Raw genomic sequence first — 20932 nt, forward strand, 5'->3', positions numbered from 1 at the left:
AAGCTTCTCAAGTTATGTTTTGCTTTTTTAAAAAATTCTGGTCTTGGTGCAAATGTTAGTTATGTCTTATTTATATCACAGTTAGGTCACCATGCTGTGACATGGTCTGTATTCATGCTGCCTTAGATACTGATTCTTTTTTTTTGCCTTAGATACTTTTGTATTATTTTTGCAGACTTGTGACTGTCCCTCTTAACTTTCTTTTATGTAATTTATAAAAGTTTCTTTAAAATTCTTTTAACTTTGAATAAAAACTTAATTCATTAAAAAATATATGTGTGTGTGTGTGTGTGTATATATATATCCCTGATGACTAGTGAGGCTGAATCGCTTTTCAGCCTCACTGGTCATCAGGGATATGCAAATTAAAACCACAATGAGATACCCCTACACACCCATTAGAATGGCTAAAATTAAAATGACAATACCCAGCACTGAAAAGGATGTGGAACAACTGCTGGTGGGAATACAAAAATGCCAGTTTCTCGTCTAGATAAACATACACCATACACTTGACACATATTCCAGGAATCTCATTCGTAGGTATTTATCCAGCAGAAATGAAAGTATGAGTCCACACAAATACTTGTACACAAACTTTTATAGCAGTTTTCTCCACAACAGGCAAAAAAACAAGAAACAATCCAAACGATCATCAACTGATGAATAAACAATGTCTGATATACCCAGACCATGGAATACTTTCATCAGTAAAAAGGAACTACCAATGCTCAGAAACAATGTGGATGAATCTCAAAACCATTATGTTAAGCGAAAGACGTCAAACACAAAAGATCACATGCTGTATGATTCCATTTACAAGAAATTCTGGAAAAGACAAAAAAAAAAAATCACAGTGACAGAAAGCAGGTCAGTGTTTGCCAAGGGTTGGCAGGGGAAAGAACCGATTGTAAAGGGACACAAGGGAACATTTCAGGGTGACAGAAATTTCCATACCATGATTTTCTTTATCTATATCATGATTGTGGTGGTGGTGGTGACACAACCATATACAGCTCTGAAAACTATGGTGTTTCTCTTTGAAGCCATGTGTGAACATTAAAGAATAATCATACGAGTTAAGAAACACGGAGAAAGGTTGTAAGGAATATCTTGGATTGCGTTTTTTGGCCACACCATGAAGCATATGGGATTTTACTTACCTGACAGGGGACTGAACCCTGCACTGGAAGCCCAGAGTCTTAACCACTGGACCACCATGGAAGTCCCTTGGATTCCCAATTTCTTCAAAAGCATACCCCAATTATGTCACCTCAAAAAAGTTCTGAAATACTAAGTTAAGAATACAATAATAGGGACTTTCCTGGTGACCCAGTGGTTAAGAATCCACCTTCCAAGTCACGGGACCCAGTTTTGATCCCGGGTTGGGAACAAAGATCCCACATGCCGAGAGGCAACCTAGCCCATGCTTAGTTGGGCTGCAACCACCAAGCTCATACACCACAACTAAAACCCAATAAATAAATAAAAACAATAATAGGGAATTCCCTGACAGTCCAATGGTTAGGATTCCATGCTTGAACTGTAAGGGCTCAGCAGTTGTGGTCTGTGGGCTCCAGGCCATGTGGGCTTCAGTAGTTGTCGACCAGGGGCTCATTAGTTGTGGCTCATGGGTTCTAGAACACACAAATTCCAGCAGCTGCAGCTGGAGCGTGGGCTCAGAAATTGTAGTGTGTGGGTTCAGAAATCGCAGTGCGCAGGCTCAGTAACTGTGGCACACAGGCTTTAGTTGCCCATGGCATGTGGAATCTTCTCAGACCAGAGATCAAACCCATGTCCCCTGCATTGGCAGGCAGATTCCTAGTCAATGTACCACCAGGTAAGTCCTTCAATCCAGTGCTGAGCTTGGCTTTTCAAAGGTTACTTCTCTCTCTGTTAAATCTCATTGTGCTGGTTCTTCTTGAACCATCATTTGTTTGTGAGGCTCTGACTGAATTTAACATTCCAACAATGGAAATGTGCCATCAGCATATGTAACAAGTAATTTCTTCAGTGTATTTATCCAAGAAATTGATTAAGACGGCAGTTAGGACAAGGACAAGAATAGAGGTCTGTGTGACATCATTTCAGGCTGGTAACAACACATGAAATTAACCTTCTTTTTGGACATTATATTTCAAACAAGTGTTAATCCAACCAGCAATAATATTAGCAAAGGTATTCCAAAAGTCCTTCACCCCTTCAGTGAGTAATTATACATTGCCTACTATGTACCAGGTACAACATGTACCTGTTGCATGTAACATGTCAACTAGGAACACAATGATGGAAACAGCCATTCTTTGTAAATGACAATCCCTACGACCACAGTTGGTAAAGAATTTGCTTGCCAATGCAGGAGATGCAAGAGACACGGGTTCGATCTGTGGGTCCAATCTGTGGGTTGGGAAGATTCCCTGGAGAAAGATATGGCAACCCACTCCAGTATTCTTGCCTGGAGAATTCCATGGAAAAAGGAGCCTAAAGGGCTACAGTCCATGGGGTTGCAAAGAGTCAGACACGAGTGAGCAACTTGGCATGCATACCTCAGTCCTGTGAAGGTCATGTCTGCCAATAAAGAAAGAATTAGTCAAACACTATCAATTAAGAGATTCCTGGTATGTACAGCCCTTCTATTAAAATCTGAATGTTTGGCACAATTCATGGGTTAGGTCAAACTCAGTATAAATTACTTGAACCCAACAGACTGATTTCAGAGAAAAATCATCCAAGCCTCATCTTTCCATCTGTGGTCTCAATTTCTCATTGACAATTTGCTAATGCCAAAGAAAATTCATCCACTCAATAATTACTGATTATTGTATTTTATAATAATTGTTACAGGGAGCTATGGAAATATTTTAAACATTGATGCTGGATAAATATTAACCAAATGAAAATTTAGAAGATAAAACTAAAAGAAAAAAGAACAGACAAAATCAGATCTTGTTTTTGAAAGAATAGACTTTAGAGTGGAGAGGGGTTAGAAAGGAAGAAGAGTGAACTAACAGTAATGAGGTCCCAGCAATGATCAAAGAGACTGCAAATGTGGCTTAGACTGGTGAAAAAAGTCTAAGGTGAAAAAAGGTAGACCTCTTAGAAATGTTTGGAGCTAGGATTCACTGGGTGATTGGATGGGGGAGAGTAAGGGAAAGGAGGAGTCAAAATAAACTTCCAGGTCTCTGCTTTTGGGCTATCAGGGCAGGGAGGGGGTCATGGTTCTAGTTAACAACTGAAGAATTGGTTTAGGGGAACACAGAGGCAGAATAAACAGATGAGTGAGTCTTAGACAAAGATCAAAGTTGCAGATACTACTTGGCATATTCATGACAAAGCAAAGCAGGAATTAACCTTACTTTAAAAATTATATATATATTCTTATATATATGTCTTAAGACACATATACATATATATGTATATATATCATATAATTTATAGTATATAAGGATATGTATATATATTGTAGGAAGGTAGACCCCTTCCAGGGCCCAAGAGTGGGGCTCTTGTCCAACACTTGGAAATGAACTGTCCGAGGAGACACATGCTGACAAAAAGCAAAAACTTTACTGGGAATGAACACCCAGGTGGAGAGCAGCAGGGTAAGGGAACCCAGGAGAACTGCTCTGCCACACAGCTCGCGGTCTCAGGTTTACAGCAACAGGATTAGTTTCCAGGTTGTCTCTGGCCAATCATCTTGCTTGGCCTAAATTTCATCTGACTCAGAGTCCTTCCTGGTGGCCTGCGCCTCTCTCAGACAAGATGGGTTTCAGTGTGAGGGCCTCTGGACAGTTGGCAGGACACACCACCTCCTCCTTTTGGCCTTCCCAAATTCTCCAGGTTAGTTTTGGGGAGCAGCACCGAGTTCTTTATGGGAACCTCCTGTTGTGAGACAATTCAGGCAAGCAGATATCATTGTGCCTGGCCTAGGTGGGAGGTTTTGGTCAACAGTTCCTGAACAAGTATGTGCCACACTCAGTCGTGTCCAACTCTGCAACCCATGGACTGTAGCCCATCAGGTTCCTCTGTCTGTGGGATTTTTCAGGCAAGAATACTGGAGTGAGTTGCCATTTTCTTCTCTAAGGAATCTTCCCAAACAAGGGATTGAACCATACATATATTTTAAAATGAATAATCTTGGACAAGATTCCATCTAAGTTTTTCCCTATCCCTAGGAACATAAAATACAGTAATATGATTAGATGATTCTTTTTATACATGCTCTGGAAACCACTAATTGGAATCATAGTTTCTACATATATGGGGAAAATGGACATTCAGAGAAATCCTCTCAATAGACACTAGGAAATGAGGGAGAAGTCCAAAACTACCCTCACAAACGCAATCACCAAGATGGCCTCAAAATGAAAACAGGTGCTACACTCAGGCTTTTGGCTCATCATTCTCCAGACTCTGGTCAAATCTAACCTCTGGCAAATTATCTCCCCAATCATTATACCCAAGACAATTCCTGTCCCCTTAGTTCCTTATTCTATTAAATGTTGTCTTATTACTTCTAAATTGGTTTTTTGTTATATGTGAATCTTATAGACCCAAAAATTCGCTGGAGGCTGGGTCTGTGGACGGTATATGGGTCTGCGGACTATATATGGATCTGTGGGCTGTATATGGCCATAATTCTATTAACAACAAGAATACATTATAGGACAGACTTTTTTAGAAATGCCACAGAAGCTAGGGTGGCATGAAGGTATATTCAGTGTACAGTAAGTCAAAGCAAGGGAAGTATTCAAAACTATCAAATGTGCCATCAAACATAAAATATTCAACTGGAAATCCTTGATTACGAGAATGGAAAAGGAGGAACTTGCCTGAGGTTACCATAAGTAAGTAAATTGCTGAGGAAGAAAAGCACAAGAGGAAACAAAAGGCAGATCCCTGGGAGGAAAGACATAACTAGATTCAGTTCTAGAGAAGTAATTATTTTATACACCCATAAAAAGACAAATAACCCAATTTTTTAAATGAGCAAAGAATCTGAATAGACATTTCTTCAAAGAAGATACACAAACGGCCAATAATCACATAAAAGGATGCTTACTGTCATTAGGAAAACACAAATCAAAACCACAGATATCACTTCAGAACCACTAGGATGACTAAAATCAAGACAGACAATAGCAAATGCTGATGAAGAGGTAAAGAAACCAAAATCATCATATACTGCAGTTTATCAAACACTGCTGCATTTAAACAGTTATCATAAGACCAAATAATTACACTCCCAAGAAAAATGAAAACTGTCCATATGAACACTGTAAACAAATGTTCATTATTAATAATAGTCTAAAGGAAAAAACAGCCCAAATGTCAATCAACTGACAGATAAAATATGGTATATTCATACAATGGAACATTATTTAGCGGTAAAAAGGAATGACATACTAATACATGCTACACAATGGAGGAACCTTAAAAACATCATTTTAAGTGGAAGAAGCCAATTACAAAAGGCCACATATTACAGGATTCAATTTATAGGAAATTGACAGAACAGGTGAATCTGTGGAGGCAGAAAGTATATTAGTAGTTACAAAGACCTAGAGAGATACGAAAATAAGGTGATATAGCTAAAGGATTTAGGAATTCTTCTTCTGATTATGATGAAAATATTCTAAGACTGACTGCAGTGATTGCTGCATCTATGAATATACTAAAAATCACTGAAATGCACAATTTAAATGAGTAATTTTATCATATGTGAATTATATTTCAATAAGCTTTTTAAAAAAAAAATTAATTCAGGAATATTCTCCTTCAATTGTTAGGCTAGGAATTCAGCAAACTCAGTCCAGTGATTTCCTCTGCAACAAACCACCTTAAAATGAAACATTCAGCTTTACCTTAATGGCAGCAGTTCTCAAAAGAGTGCATTTAAAGCAAATACGGATGCCTGGGACCACTCCAGACCCACTGGATCAAAATCTCTATGATGGTGCATGGATTTTTTTTAAGTTCCAGAGGTTAAAAGAGGTTAAGGGGCTTTAATAGACATGTTGAAAACAAGTGGAAAAATCTGAATTTTTTTAAATTAAATTTATGTTAAACTTCTCGGATCTGGTAATATAGACGACTCTTGAACAACACAAGGGTTAGAGGTGCTGACATCTCCCAATCCCTCCCCATCCCCGTGCAGTGGAAAATCCAAGTATAAATTTATGGCTGGTCCTCCCTATCTACAGTTCTGCATTGCAGGATTCAACCAACCATGGATCTGGTAGTATTAATGGGGGAAAAAACCCACATTTAATTAGGCCCACTCAATTCAAATCCCTGTTGTTCAAGGGTCCGTTATATATTGTGGTTATTTAGGAGACTGTCCCTTGATCTTAGGAAAAATACTTGAGGGTGAGACAGCATAATGTTTGTTACTTGCTTTGAAATCTTCAGGGAAAAAAATATACACATATACACACAGATAAAACAAATGTCACAAAATATAAAGTTACAACCAAATTGGTCAATCTAAGTAAGTTTAACTGCCATTTCTTCCATTTTTATGTAAGTTTGATATTTTCAAAATAAAAAGCTGGGGAAGTTCCATAAATGATGCCAATTATCCCTGTAGCCTGAAATCACAAACCTCAGGTCATATAAGGAAATCTTGATCCAAAAACTAACTTCCTACCTGCTATAAGAAGACTTCTTCCCCTATCCCCACTTTCTTGGATGAACAAATGGACAAAGCTTTCTACTGCCTATATGCCAACCCAAAAGATTTATGGCCCCAAAGAGTAGATGAACTTATCTTAACGGGAACAAGCTTGTTATCATATCCTGCAAATTACTAGTCTGCCTTGTCTTACAGATAGAGGGAAGAGGGTTGAGATCAATAGAAAGTCAATGGATTCCCCAAGTAAAGAGGCAGGGCCACTGAGGATAAAAGGGTACAAGACGCAACAACAGGCAGAGAACAACCTGCCCAGACTATACAGCTTAACCTGTTAGGTCCTGTCTACTATGCAAAGCTAGACAAGGAAGAGGCTCATTCTTTCACCTGATATATACTGAAGTGCCTACTCTGTGTAAAACATGTTCCCTGTGTACTAAATATGTATACCACAGAGCTATATACGGAAGCAACACAACTTCACAAGATTTAGAATCATTTCCATAAGAAAGCTCTTTCTCAGGAAATTTATTCATTAAAGTTAAAATCATACTGAATCTTTTTATTGACTCTCATTACACAGTCAGTACCAGTGACAGCATGAGAGTGCATTCAGAATACAGTCTATTAAATTCCATTCTTTTCCATTGTTTGCTTTGAGAAATTAATCTAGCCAAACCCTAAAGGAAAAATATAGCTATGGTAATGACAAATGACAACCAAGGATTTGTTCACAGAGCAAGGGAACATCTGTACTAACACTTACCAAACCAGCAGTAAGGGAAGGCGCAGACTGTCCAAGGGACTGATTCCTCATCCGCACCAGGTTGGACGCTTCTCCTGATGACTGCCAAGTCACCTGTCCCACACTGCTGTGTGCACTGCCGGACAAGGGGAGCAGCTGCTTACCTTCAAACACAACATTTGGAAAATTAACAAATTATTAACTAATGAAATGAAAAAATATAAATCACAGCAAATGGATTAAAAGTACATTGATCCAGTATGGCAAAAACCGCTACAATATTGTAAAGTGATTAGCCTCCAACTAATAAAAATAAATGGGAAAAAAAAAAAAGAAATGGAAAAAAACAAATAAATAAATACAGAAAAAAGAAAAAAAAAAAAAAAAGTACATTGATCCAAAGCAAAGTGAAGCCCCTCCAACATCCATTTTAGGATCTGTAGCCCTCTAAAAAACTCCACCTATGTTGGTGGTAGTGAGAAATCCAAGTGGAATACTGAACTGAGTCGATGATTTTAAATTCTCTGTAATATTCACCACCAGGCCAGGGCCCAACTTTCAACCAAACAGGCTTGTTCCAACCTAACACCCAACCTAGAAGGCTAGGAGTTTTCCAGTCCCTTCCATCCTACCTAGTTTCTCATCAACTCAATGTGCTAAGAATGGAGCTGAAAGCTTCTCCTAGACAAGTTTGGCCCTTAGGTTTCCAGAAGGCAAACACTGAATCTATGCTGCTCTTGCCAGATTCCATGTGTTCAGTCCAGATTGACTGAATGCCTTAATCCCACTGAAAGACTGCAAGAAACTCATTTATAAAGATGGAGCACCTAGAACTGCAATGACTTTCTAGCTGAGGTTCAAGTCCCATTTCAACCCCTTCCCTCACACCATTCTTTGCACTGGTGCTAGTGATCCAACAAAACAAATATGGTCATGTCATTCCCTTCTCATGACTCTCTACTGTTTAAAGAATTAAGCCACACTTTTTGTTGCTTTTTTAGTTTTGTTTTTTTTTTTTTTGGTTTTTTTGTTTTTATTTGGCAGAACCATGTGATAAGCGAGATATTAGTTCCCTGACCAGAGACTGAACCCACAACCCCTGCAGGGGAAGCACAAGAGTTTTAACCACTGGACTGACAGGGAAGTCCTAAGTTACACTTTTAAAACTCTAAAAAGATCCTCCATAAATCCATATTATCTCCCTGGCCTCATCTCCTTCTACTTTTTCCAAACCCATTCACTCATTCAACTTCAATATTCTGCCCTGCATATTCACCTGGCTTTAACTTGATCACCAATTTTACTTAAAAACTCTTCTTCCTGCAAAATTCTATTCATCAGAGAAATAACCACTTTTATAAAGAGGTATGAGCAAAACTAGGTTTGGGTTTTGTTTGTGCTGTAACATACCCTTTTACTGCAAACAAAATGTGATGGAACTTATTTGGAGGGCAATTTAGCAAAACCTATTATAATTTTAATTTGAGTAAGCCTAGACATAGTATTCCATTTGTAGGAATGCAAAGGAAAAAAAAAAGTAGACCAGAAAGTTAACCCTAGCAATGCTCTCACTATAATAAAATGGGGAATAAAATAAATGATCACTACAAATTAAAGAAATTATAATATCTCCACATAATGACATACTGAATCCATTAAAAATAATGAGGCAGCTCAACACTGCAGTCAGGAGAAAATGTTCAATGTTTTCAGTTGAGTGAAAATAGCAGAAAGGAAGTATATAGCATAAGATCTCAATTTTTATTTTTAAAATAAAGTTTATATACTTACATAAGATTTTAAATGTATATTTAAATATAATGGAGTATACATAAGTGGTTTGGAGGGAGGGAAAAGAGAAGAACGTAAAGATTTTCAACTTTGACATGAAGCATGTTACTGCACTCAAATTTTGTATAACTGGCATATTTTACATTTTTCATCAGAAACAAAATTTAAAAAAAAATCTAGCTCTCTCCCAACTATGCTCTCAAATGCATGCTTCAATGAGAAGTCTTTTCATAAAACCCTCCACAAAAAAATAATACTGTTTCTCTACTCAAAACCTCCACAAGCCTGGAGTAGAGCCTGCCTAGTTTCTTTTCTTCCTTCTGCAAATGTTGCCAAGCTCTCCAGGCAATCTGCCTATACATGAGGAGCTATATAACCTAAAGGAAAATTAGTTTGTTGTTAACTTCCCATCCACATATCCAAAGGCTAGTATCACAATTCTCTCTCTCTTCAAAATAAGTGCCTAATGGGGAAAGAAATTTACATGACAGCAGAAAAAACCCATATGGACATATACTAGTAAGGGCTTGAAGCTTACCAAGAAATGTCAAGAATTTGAGGAACACGAATAGCTTAAAACAAAAGGAACAACATGAACAAATGGAGCAACTAGCCCTTTAGTAAACAAATAACTCAGGGGAAAAAACTTAAAAATTCTAATTATTACTCTTATAATGATTTCAAGAGCCTATTTTTAAGAAATATTCCCAGTTAAAGATGGTTGAATGACCACATATTTGTATCTTGTCCCCCTGGAAACTCCATTAAATGAGAATAAAGAGGGAATTCCCTGGCAGCCCAGTGGTTAGGACTCAGCACTCTCACTACAAGGGGCTGGGTTCGATCCCTGGTCAGGGAACTAGGATCCCACATGCCACAGGGTAATTAAGCCCATGCCACAACTAGAGAGCCCACGCCCTGTAGAGCCTGTGCTCTGCAACTAGAGAAGACCCTGTGTGCCACAATGAAGATCCAGCTGAGCCAAAAAAAAGAAAAAAGAAAACTTCAAGAAAATTTTAATTTAAAAAGTAAAAATCCCTTTACTCATAGGGAATGAGAAGATAAAACACATCCTTGAAAGAAGAGCAAAACACTATGGAAAAAGAAACAAACAAGAAACAGTTCTGAGGAGCCAAGATGGCGGAGGAATAGGAAGGGGAGACCACTTTCTCCCCTACAAATTCATCGAAAGAACAATTGAACGCAGAGCAAACTTCACAAAACAACTTCTGATCGCTAGCTGAGGACATCAGGCGCCCAGAAAAGCAGCCCATTGTCTTCGAAAGGAGGTAGGACAAAATATAAAAGATAAAGAGAGACAAAAGAGCTAGGGACGGAGATCCGTAAGGGGAAGGGAGTCTTAATAGAGGAGGTTTCCAAACACCAGGAAACCCTCGCACTGGCGGGTCTGGGGGAAGTTTTTTAATCTCGGAGGGCATCCTAACTGGTAGGGAAAAATAAATAAAACCCACAGATTACGTGCCTAAAAGCAACTCCCAGCAGAAAAGTACCCCAGACGCCCGCATCCGCCACCAGCAAGTGGGGGCTGAAAGGAGAGGAGCGGGCGGCATTGCTTAGGGTAAGGACCAGGCCTGAGGGCAATCGGAGGGAGCTTTTGTGAGTTACCAACTTAAACTGTGGGATGGCAAGAGAGAGAGAGAAAATTAACCAGCCCAAACACACTGCTGGCCGTTCGCAGAACAAAGGGACCGAGCAAGTCCAGAGGAGGTAGCCGGCTGCGGACCGGCCCAGCCCCGCCAGAGGCAGGAGGCAGAGGGGAGGGGAAAGGGGCAGCTCGGCCCCAAGGAAAGCATCCCCTACCGCACTGCAAACAGGCCTCCAGTTTCTAATCAAAGACCTCCTGAGATTCTGGATGGTCGACATCCGCCGGGAGGGTCGCGGCTAGACACAGGGCACATGCACCGGACTGGCGCGGATGGGGACTGGGGCTGGGGAGGCGGAGGGGAGAAGGCACACGTACCCGACTGGTGCGGGCGGAAACTGAGGCTGGGACCGCGGAGAGGAGAAGGTGCGCCGCACCCGGGGAGAGTGTGCCCGTCAAGCTCCTGGCTGCCTGAGCTGCTTGGGCTGGGGAAGGCACAAAACGCAGGCGCAGCCGAGTCCGCGCTTTTGTGGAACACCGGAGGGCTGGAACCGCGCGCAGCGCAGGGCACGCTCTATATAGAGCAGCCGGGAGCCTGAGCAGCGTAGACGGGGAAAGCAGCGCCCGTCCCTCCCCGCAGCGTGACGGAACTAGCAACCTGAACAAGAGACCACCTCCACCCGCCTGTATCAGGGCAGAAATTAGGCACTGAAGAGACCGGCAAACAGAAGCCAAATAAACAAAGGGAACCGCTTCAGAAGGGACCGGTGCAACAGATTAAAATCCCTGTAGAGAACACTGACTACACTGGAAGGGGCCTATAGATATCAAGAAGTGTAAGCTGGAACGAGGAGCTATCTGAACCTGAACCAAACCCACACTGACTGCAACAGCTCCAGAGACATTCCTACATATATTTTTACCTTTGTTTTTTTTTTTAATTAAAAAAATTTTTTTTTCTTTTTTTATTTTTTCTCTTTTATTTTCTTTTAAAATTCCCTATTACTCCCCCATTACTCCTTAACTTTCATTTTCATAGAGTTTTATGATTTTTTTTAATTAGGAAAAAATTTCTCTGTCTTGTTTTTTATTTTTCTTTTTTCTTTTTTTTTCTTTCTTTTTCTCTTATTTCCTTTTAAAGTCCTCTATTACGCCTTAATTTTCATTTTCATTTCACTATAACCTTGCAAAAAAAAAAAAGAGAAGCCCTATTTTTAAACCAAACTTCATATATATTTCTAAAACTTTTTTGTGTTTTTGTTTTTAATATTGTATTTTTAAGAGTCTAACCTCTACTCTAGATTTTTAATCTTTGTTTTTCAGTATGTGATATAAATTTTGGACATTTAAGAATCCAATATCCAGTTCCCATTTTTATTCAGGAGTGTGTTGATTACTCTCTCCCAATCTTGACTCTCCGTTTTCTACCTCAGAACACCTCTATTTCCTCCTTTCTCCTTCTCTTCCCAATCAAATTCTGTGAATCTTTCTGGGTGTCTGGGCTACGGAGAACACTCTGGGAACAGACAACTGCGTAGATCTGCCTCTATCCTCTTGAGTCCCCCTTTTTCTCCTCCTGCTCATCTCTATCTCCCTCCTCCCTCTCCTCTTTTTCATGTAACTCTGTGAACCTCTCTGGGTGTCCCTCACGGGGAGAATCTATTCACCATTAACCTAGAAGTTTTATTATCAGTGCTGTATAGTTGGAGAAGTCTTGAGACTACTGGAAGAATAAAACTGAAATCCAGAGGCAGGAGACTTAAGCCCAAAACCTGAGAACACCAGAAAACTCCTGACTACATGGAACATTAAGTAATAAGAGACTGTCCAAAAGCCTCCATACCTACCCTGAAACCAACCACCACTCAAGAGCCAGTAAGTTTCACAGCAAGACATACCATGCAAATTCTCCAGCAACGCAGGAACATAGCCCTGAGCATCAACATACAGGCTGCCCAAAGTCACACCTAACACATAGACCCATCTCAAAACTCATTACTGGGCACTCCATTGCACTCCAGAGAGAAGAAATCTAGTTCCACGCACCAGAACACCGATGCAAGCTTCCCTAACCAGGAAACCTTGACAAGCCAATCGTCCAACCCCACCCACTGGTGAAACCTCCACAATAAAAAGGAACCACAGACCTCCAGAATACAGAAAGCCCACTCCAGACACAGCAATCCAAACAAGATGTAAAGGCAGAGAAAAACTCAACAGGTAAAGGAACATGAGAAATGCCCACCAAGTCAAACAAAAGAGGAGGAAATAGGGAATATACCTGAAAAAGAATTTAGAATAATGATAATAAAAATGATCCAAAATCTTGAAAACAAAATGGAGTTACAGATAAATAGCCTGGAGACAAAGATTGAGAAGATGCAAGAAATGTTTAATAAAGACCTAGAAGAAATAAAAAAGTCAATTAAAAATGAATAATGCAATAAATGAGATAAAAAACACTCTGGAGGGAACCAAGAGTAGAATAACAGAGACAGAAGATAGGATAAGTGAGGTAGAAGATAAAATGGTGGAAATAAATGAAGCAGAGAGGAAAAAAGAAAAAAGAATCAAAAGAAATGAGGACAACCTCAGGGATCTCTGGGACAATGTGAAACGCCCCAACATTCGAATCATAGGAGTCCCAGAAGAAGAAGACAAAAAGAAAGGCCATGAGAAAATACTCGAGGAGATAATAGCTGAAAACTTCCCTAAAATGGGGAAGGAAATAGCCACCAAAGTCCAAGAAACCCAGAGAGTCCCAAACAGGATAAACCCAAGGCGAAACACCCCAAGACACATATTAATCAAATTAACAAAGATCAAACACAAAGAACAAATATTAAAAGCAGCAAGGGAGAAACAAATAACACACAAAGGGATTCCCATAAGGATAACAGCTGATCTATCAATAGAAACCCTCCAGGCCAGAAGGGAATGGCAGGACATGCTTAAAGTAATGAAAGAGAATAACCTACAACCTAGACTACTGTACCCAGCAAGGATCTCATTCAGATATGAAGGAGAATTCAAAAGCTTTACAGACAAGCAAAAGCTGAGAGAATTCAGCACCACCAAACCAGCTCTTCAACAAATGCTAAAGGATCTTCTCTAGACAGGAAATGCAGAAAGGTTGTATAAACGTGAACCCAAAACAACAAAGTAAATGGCAACCGGACCACACCTATCAATAATTACCTTAAATGTAAATGGGTTGAATGCCCCAACCAAAAGACAAAGATTGGCTGAATGGATACAAAAACAAGACCCCTATATATGCTGTCTACAAGAGACCCACCTCAAAGCAAGAGACACATACAGACTAAAAGTGAAGGGCTGGAAAAAAATATTTCACGCAAACGGAGAACAAAAGAAAGCAGGAGTCACAATACTCATATCAGATAAAATAGACTTTCAAATAAAGGATGTGAAAAGAGACAAAGAAGGACACTACATAATGATCAAAGGATCAATCCAAGAAGAAGATATAACAATTATAAATATATATGCACCCAACATAGGAGCACCGCAATATGTAAGGCAAACGCTAACAAGTATGAAAGAGGAAATTAATAGTAACACAATAATAGTGGGAGACTTTAATACCCCACTCACAACTATGGATAAATCAACTAAACAAAAAATTAACAAGGAAACACAAACTTTAAATGACACAATGGACCAGCTAGACCTAATTGATATCTATAGGACATTTCACCCCAAAACAATCAACTTCACCTTTTTCTCAAGTGCACACGGAACCTTCTCCAGAATAGATCACATCCTGGACCATAAATCTAGTCTTGGAAAATTCAAAAAAACTGAAATCATTCCAGTCATCTTTTCTGACCACAATGCAGTAAGATTAGATCTCAATTACAGGAAAAAAAAAATTGTTAAAAATTAAAACATATGGAGGCTAAATAACACACTTCTGAATAACCAACAAATCATAGAAGAAATCAAAAAAGAAATCAAAATATGCATAGAAATGAATGAAAATGAAAACACAACAACCCAAAACCTATGGGACACTGTAAAAGCAGTACTAAGGGGAAGGTTCATAGCAATACAGGCTTACCTCAAGAAACAAGAAAAAAGTCAAATAAATAACCTAACTCTAAACCTAAAGCAACTAGAGAAGGAAGAAATGAAAAACCCCAGAGTTAGAAGAAGGAAAGAAATCTTAAAAATCAGGGCAGAAATACATGCAAAAGAAACTAAAGAGACCATTGCAAAAATCAACAAAGCTAAAAGCTGGTTTTTTGAAAAAATAAACAAAATTGACAAACCGTTAGCAAGACTCATTAAGAAACAAGGAGAGAAGAACCAAATTAACAAAATTAGAAATGAAAATAGATCACAACCGACAACAGTGAAATACAAAGGATCATAAGAGACTACTACCAGCAGCTATATGCCAATAAAATGGACAACTTAGAAGAAATGGACAAATTCTTAGAAAAGTATAACTTTCCAAAACTGACCCAGGAAGAAACAGAAGATCTTAACAGACCCATCACAAGCAAGGAAATCAAAACTATAATCAGAAATCTTCCAGCAAACAAAAGCCCAGGACCAGATGGCTTCACAGCTGAATTCTACCAAAAATTTAGAGAAGAGCTAGCACCTATCTTACTCAAACTCTTCCAGAAAATTGCAGAAGAAGGTAAACTTCCAAACTCATTCTATGAGGCCACCATCACCCTAATTCCAAAACCAGAAAAAGATGCCACAAAAAAAGAAAACTACAGGCCAATATCACTGATGAACATAGATGCAAAAACCCTTAACAAAATTCTAGCAAACAGAATCCAACAACGTATTAAAAAAATCATACACCATGACCAAGTGGGCTTTATCCCAGGAATGCAAGGATTCTTTAATATCCACAAATCCATCAATGTAATACACCACATTAACAAATGGAAAGATAAAAACCATATGATTCTCTCAATAAATGCAGAGAAAGCCTTTGACAAAATTCAACATCCATTTATGATTAAAACTCTCCAGAAAGCAGGAATAGAAGGAACATACCTCAACATAGTAAAAGCTATATATGACAAACCCACAGCAAGCATTACCCTCAATGGTGAAAAATTGAAAGCATTTCCCCTGAAATCAGGAACAAGACAAGGGTGCCCACTCTCACCACTACTATTCAACATAGTTTTGGAAGTTCTGGCCACAGCAATCAGAGCAGAAAAAAAAGTAAAAGGAATCCAGATAGGTAAAGAAGAAGTGAAACTCTCACTGTTTGCAGATGACATGATCCTGTACATAGAAAACCCTAAAGACTCTACCAGAAAATTACTAGAGCTAATCAACGAATATAGTAAAGTTTCAGGATATAAAATTAACACACAGAAATCCCTTGCATTCCTATACACTAACAATGAGAAAACAAGGAAATTAAGGAAGAGAAATTAAGGAAACAATACCATTCACCATTGCAACAAAAAGAATAAAATACTTAGGAGTATATCTACCTAAAGAAACAAAAGACCTATACATAGAAAACTATAAAACACTGATGAAAGAAATCAAAGAGGACACAAACAGATGGAGAAATATACCGTGTTCATGGATTGGAAGAATCAATATTGTGAAAATGGCTATACTACCAAAAGCAATCTATAGATTCAATGCAATCCCTATCAAGCTACCAACGGTATTTTTCACAGAACTAGACCAAAGAATTTCACAATTTGTATGGGAATACAAAAAACCTCGAATAGCCAAAATAATCTTGAGAAAGAAGAATGGAACTGGAGGAATCAACCTGCCTGACTTCAGACTCTACTACAAAGCCACAGTCATCAAGACAGTATGGTACTGGCACAAAGACAGAAATATAGATCAATGGAACAGAATAGAAAGCCCAGAGATAAATCCACGAACCTATGGACACCTTATCTTCGACAAAGGAGGCAAGGATATACAATGGAAAAAACACCACCCTCTTTAACAAGTGGTGCTGGGAAAACTGGTCAACCACTTGTAAAAGAATGAAACTAGAACACTTTCTAACACCATACACAAAAATAAACTCAAAATGGATTAAAGATCTAAATGTAAGACCAGAAACTATAAAACTCCTAGAGGAGAACATAGGCAAAACACTCTCCGACATAAATCACAGCAAGATCCTCTATGACCCGCCTCCCAGAATATTGGAAATAAAAGCAAAAATAAACAAATGGGACCTAATGAAACTTAAAAGCTTTTGCACAACAAAGGAAACTATAAGCAAGGTGAAAAGACAGCCCTCAGATTGGGAGAAAATAATAGCAAATGAAGCAACAGACAAAGGATTAATCTCAAAAATATACAAGCAACTCCTGCAGCTCAATTCCCGAAAAATAAATGACCCAATCAAAAAATGGGCCAAAGAACTAAACAGACATTTCTCCAAAGAAGACATACAGATGGCTAACCAAACACATGAAAAAGATGCTCAACATCACTCATTATTAGAGAAATGCCAAAATCAAAAACCACAATGAGGTACCATTACACGCCAGTCAGGATGGCTGCTATCCAAAAGTCTACAAGCAATAAATGCTGGAGAGGGTGTGGAGAAAAGGGAACCCTCTTACACTGTTGGTGGGAATGCAAACTAGTACAGCCACTATGGAAAACAGTGTGGAGATTTCTTAAAAAAACTGGAAATAGAACTGCCATATGACCCAGCAATACCACTCTTGGGCATACACACTGAGGAAACCAGATCTGAAAGAGACACGTGCACCCCAATGTTCATCGCAGCACTGTTTATAATAGCCAGGTCATGGAAGCAACCTAGATGCCCATCAGCAGATGAATGGATAAGGAAGCTGTGGTACATATACACCATGGAATATTACTCAGCCATTAAAAAGAATTCATTTGAATCAGTTCTAATGAGATGGATGAAACTGGAGCCCATTATACAGAGTGAAGTAAGCCAGAAAGATAAAGAGCATTACAGCATACTAACACATACATATGGAATTTAGAAAGATGGTAATGATAACCCTATATGCAAAACAGAAAAAGAGACACAGATGTACAGAACAGACTTTTGGACTCTGTGGGAGAAGGCGAGGGTGGGATGTTTCGAGAGGACAGCATCGAAACATGTATATTATCTATGGTGAAACAGATCACCAGCCCAGGTTGGATGCATGAGACAAGTGCTCGGGCCTGGTGCACTGGGAAGACCCAGAGGAATTGGGTAAAGAGGGAGGTGGGAGGGGGGATCGGAATGGGGAATACATGTAACTCCATGGCTGATTCATGTCAATGTATGACAGGACCCACTACAATATTGTAAAGTGGTTCGCCTCCAACTAATAAAAATAAATGAAAAAAAGAAAAAGAAAGAAACAGTTCTATGTGATTAAAACATGACAGACAAAATAAAAATTTCAATAGAAGAGTGAGAAGAGAAAACCAAAGGAATAGCCCTGAAAAGGAACAAAAGTAAAAAGAAATTGATACTGTTCACTATAGGCCAAGGAACATAATAGGACTACTTTTCCTTCTTCAACTAAAGTCAAATAGATTCTTTTTTCATACTCTATTGACTGCTTAAAATCATGCCATGTTTTAATTGCTTCCTATTTAGGCATGAATTCCTTGTATTAATTTTTCCTTTTGAATCTTTTAAGACTTTTCTATAGAAGAGGTAGGGAGACACTATGGCCTTTGGAATGTATTTCAGAAATAGAAAAAAAGAAAAGAAAAAGCAGCAGCAGCAAAGTTTGTGAAGTCTGAAGAAATAAACACAGAGCAAAAATCATATTGAAAGGGAATAACCAGTAATAATGGTCAATCAAGAAATATTTAGCAGGTTCATGAGGTTAGCATTCAGAGATGCCATGAGGAAACAGCAAAGAAAGGAAGACAGCCTTACTCACAAGTGTTCTATAGAAGACTATTACCACAGAAGAAGGTGTCAAGATGCCAAGTTGATACACCCTTAAACACTGACAACACAGTCCCAAAACTCTTAAAAAGAAAAAAAAAACTAGATACTTACCTGACAAAGAACTGGCCAGGCTTCCTCTTCGTAACTTACAGTCATCCTGACTAAGTTGTCGTTGAAGTTTAGCTTTTCCAGTGGATGAAAATATGTCAGGATTACTAAGCTTCCTGAAGAGCAGGGGACTACGTCCAGTTATCACATCCTTCAAAGGAAGTAAAAAGTAAAACACATAAATCTTTAATGTCTTTTCTGAAAGTATAAGAACTTTAAACATCTCTACAACATTCATTACAGTTAAAAAGTGCCAACATTTCATATTTCCTATTGAACAGCTGAAGCCAGAAACAAATTTCTTAGTGACAACTGTTTTGGTATGCCATGAATGATGTGAGACATTGATTACAAAAGGAAAAATAGGGGATGAGATTTCAAGGTGATACAATAAGGCACTTTGACAGGATACATTATTCCTAACGAGTACATGTCTACTTATGTTTATTTACTTTTCTTTTAGTCACATTACATCCAGTAAAGAAAAGCATATCTCAGTTTTTAAAAAATCATAAATAATAAAATACCTGTCACACAAAGTTACAAATATCCCTAACATTCAGTTAATGCTGAAGTAAAACTCAGAACCTTCTTTATATTCTATAATACATATGTCTATAACTCTCCAGGCAAGAATATTGGAGTGGGTAGCCAGGCCCTCCCCCAGGGGATCTTCCTGACCCAGGGATCGAACCCAGGTCTCCCACTTTGCAGGAGGATTCTTCACATCTGAGTCACCAGGGAAGATCTTATGTTTCTATAATAGGAGCTAAATATATGGAAAAGTATAATGGTACAAAGGAGGCAATACAGACAACATGAAGTGCCTTCCCTTTGCCTTTAGTCTAGCCCATCCCACTCCATCCCAATGCCACTTCCTCCTCACCAATAAGCATCATCAAGATGCAGACATTCTAAAGCAAACACCCACCTAATTAGCAGCATTAAATGAGAAAATATTCTTTTAAAAAAAAAAAAACGGCAAATGAAGCCTATCTTTTACATTTCAATGAAGGAAGCTACAACAAACAGAGATAAGCAGCACATCAATCTGACCTGGACAGTAAAAAAACAAAATGAGAAGCATAAGGAGAAATAAATGAAATGTACATTACCTGCCATTTGAAAAACAAGACACAAGTAACTGGTACCACAGCAATACTAAAAGCCATAGGGGATGGAAAATAAATGGAGAAACGCCTACCTCCTTGAGAAAAGATTTTTTTAAAAGCCTCTGGTCTCACATATTGTGACAGGTAGGTTCACACATAGGAAAGCACAAATACTGGTTGGTAGTGGCTATCCAGAATATAGTTTACAAATACCCCAGCTTAAAAAGAGTGAAGTTGATGAAAAACAGCTGAAGAGAAAGGGGGAAAAGTTGTTTTCTTGGTTGTTGTTGTTTTGTTTTTTGTCACACTGCGCCACTTGTGGGATTTTAGTTCCCTGACCAGGGATAGAACCTGGGCCCTCAGCAGTGAGAGTGCGAAGTCCCAACCACTGAACCACAACGAAAGTCCCAAGGAGAAAGTATTTTTAAAATTGGTAGTAAATGGATAAAAGAATATGGGGGATAGTAAGGCACTGTACCATTACTGGTAGCATTGAAAAAGACCCTGATGCTGGGAAAGACGGAAGGCAAAAGAAGAGGGCAGCAGAGGATAAGAAGGTGGGATAGCATCACCAATTCGACGGACATGAACTTGGGTGAACTCCAGGAGATGGTGAGAGACAGGGAGACCTGGAGTCTGTAGTCCATGGGGTCACAAAGAGTTGGACGTGACTGAGCGACTAAACAACAACCACTGAAGCAATTGATGTGTCCAGGCAACTGTATCAGGAATGAGCAGGAAGAAAGGGGAATGTACGAAGTCAATGTAAAAAGAGAAAGCATCAAGGCAGCAGCCTATATTACCACCAAATGGTGTGACAAGGATGAAACAGTACTTATGCATCAAGTAGAAACCATAAAGAAATCAGGGTTTGGGCACTAAAGCTGGTAACCCATCTAAAAGGGCTGGCCATTCACAGAGGCAACACTCCAGCAAGCAGCTGTGGGTGGAGGGAAGTGAGGAGGTCTGACAAGATACCAAGGCGAAGGAATATCCTATATGAAGGCAACATGGAAAGGAAAATACTCCC

The 20932-nt window shown here is 38.9% G+C and overlaps 1 protein-coding gene across 4 annotated transcripts in view; it reads right to left on the reverse strand.

The window, feature by feature from the left end:
* The window catches only part of MAST2 (microtubule associated serine/threonine kinase 2), a 202861-nt gene that overhangs the window by 161732 nt on the left and 20197 nt on the right, over positions 1-20932 (reverse strand). For all 4 annotated transcript variants that reach the window (XM_043461467.1, XM_043461466.1, XM_043461465.1 and 1 more), the window contains exons 2-3: positions 18794-18941; positions 7395-7537 (exon numbers count right to left, since the gene is read on the reverse strand). In XM_043461467.1, coding sequence (XP_043317402.1) covers positions 7395-7537; positions 18794-18941 — 291 coding nt within the window. The remainder of the gene's footprint in view (positions 1-7394; positions 7538-18793; positions 18942-20932) is intronic.

The sequence above is a fragment of the Cervus canadensis genome, chromosome 2 (assembly GCF_019320065.1).
Source record: "Cervus canadensis isolate Bull #8, Minnesota chromosome 2, ASM1932006v1, whole genome shotgun sequence".
NCBI classification, from domain to species: domain Eukaryota; kingdom Metazoa; phylum Chordata; class Mammalia; order Artiodactyla; family Cervidae; genus Cervus; species Cervus canadensis.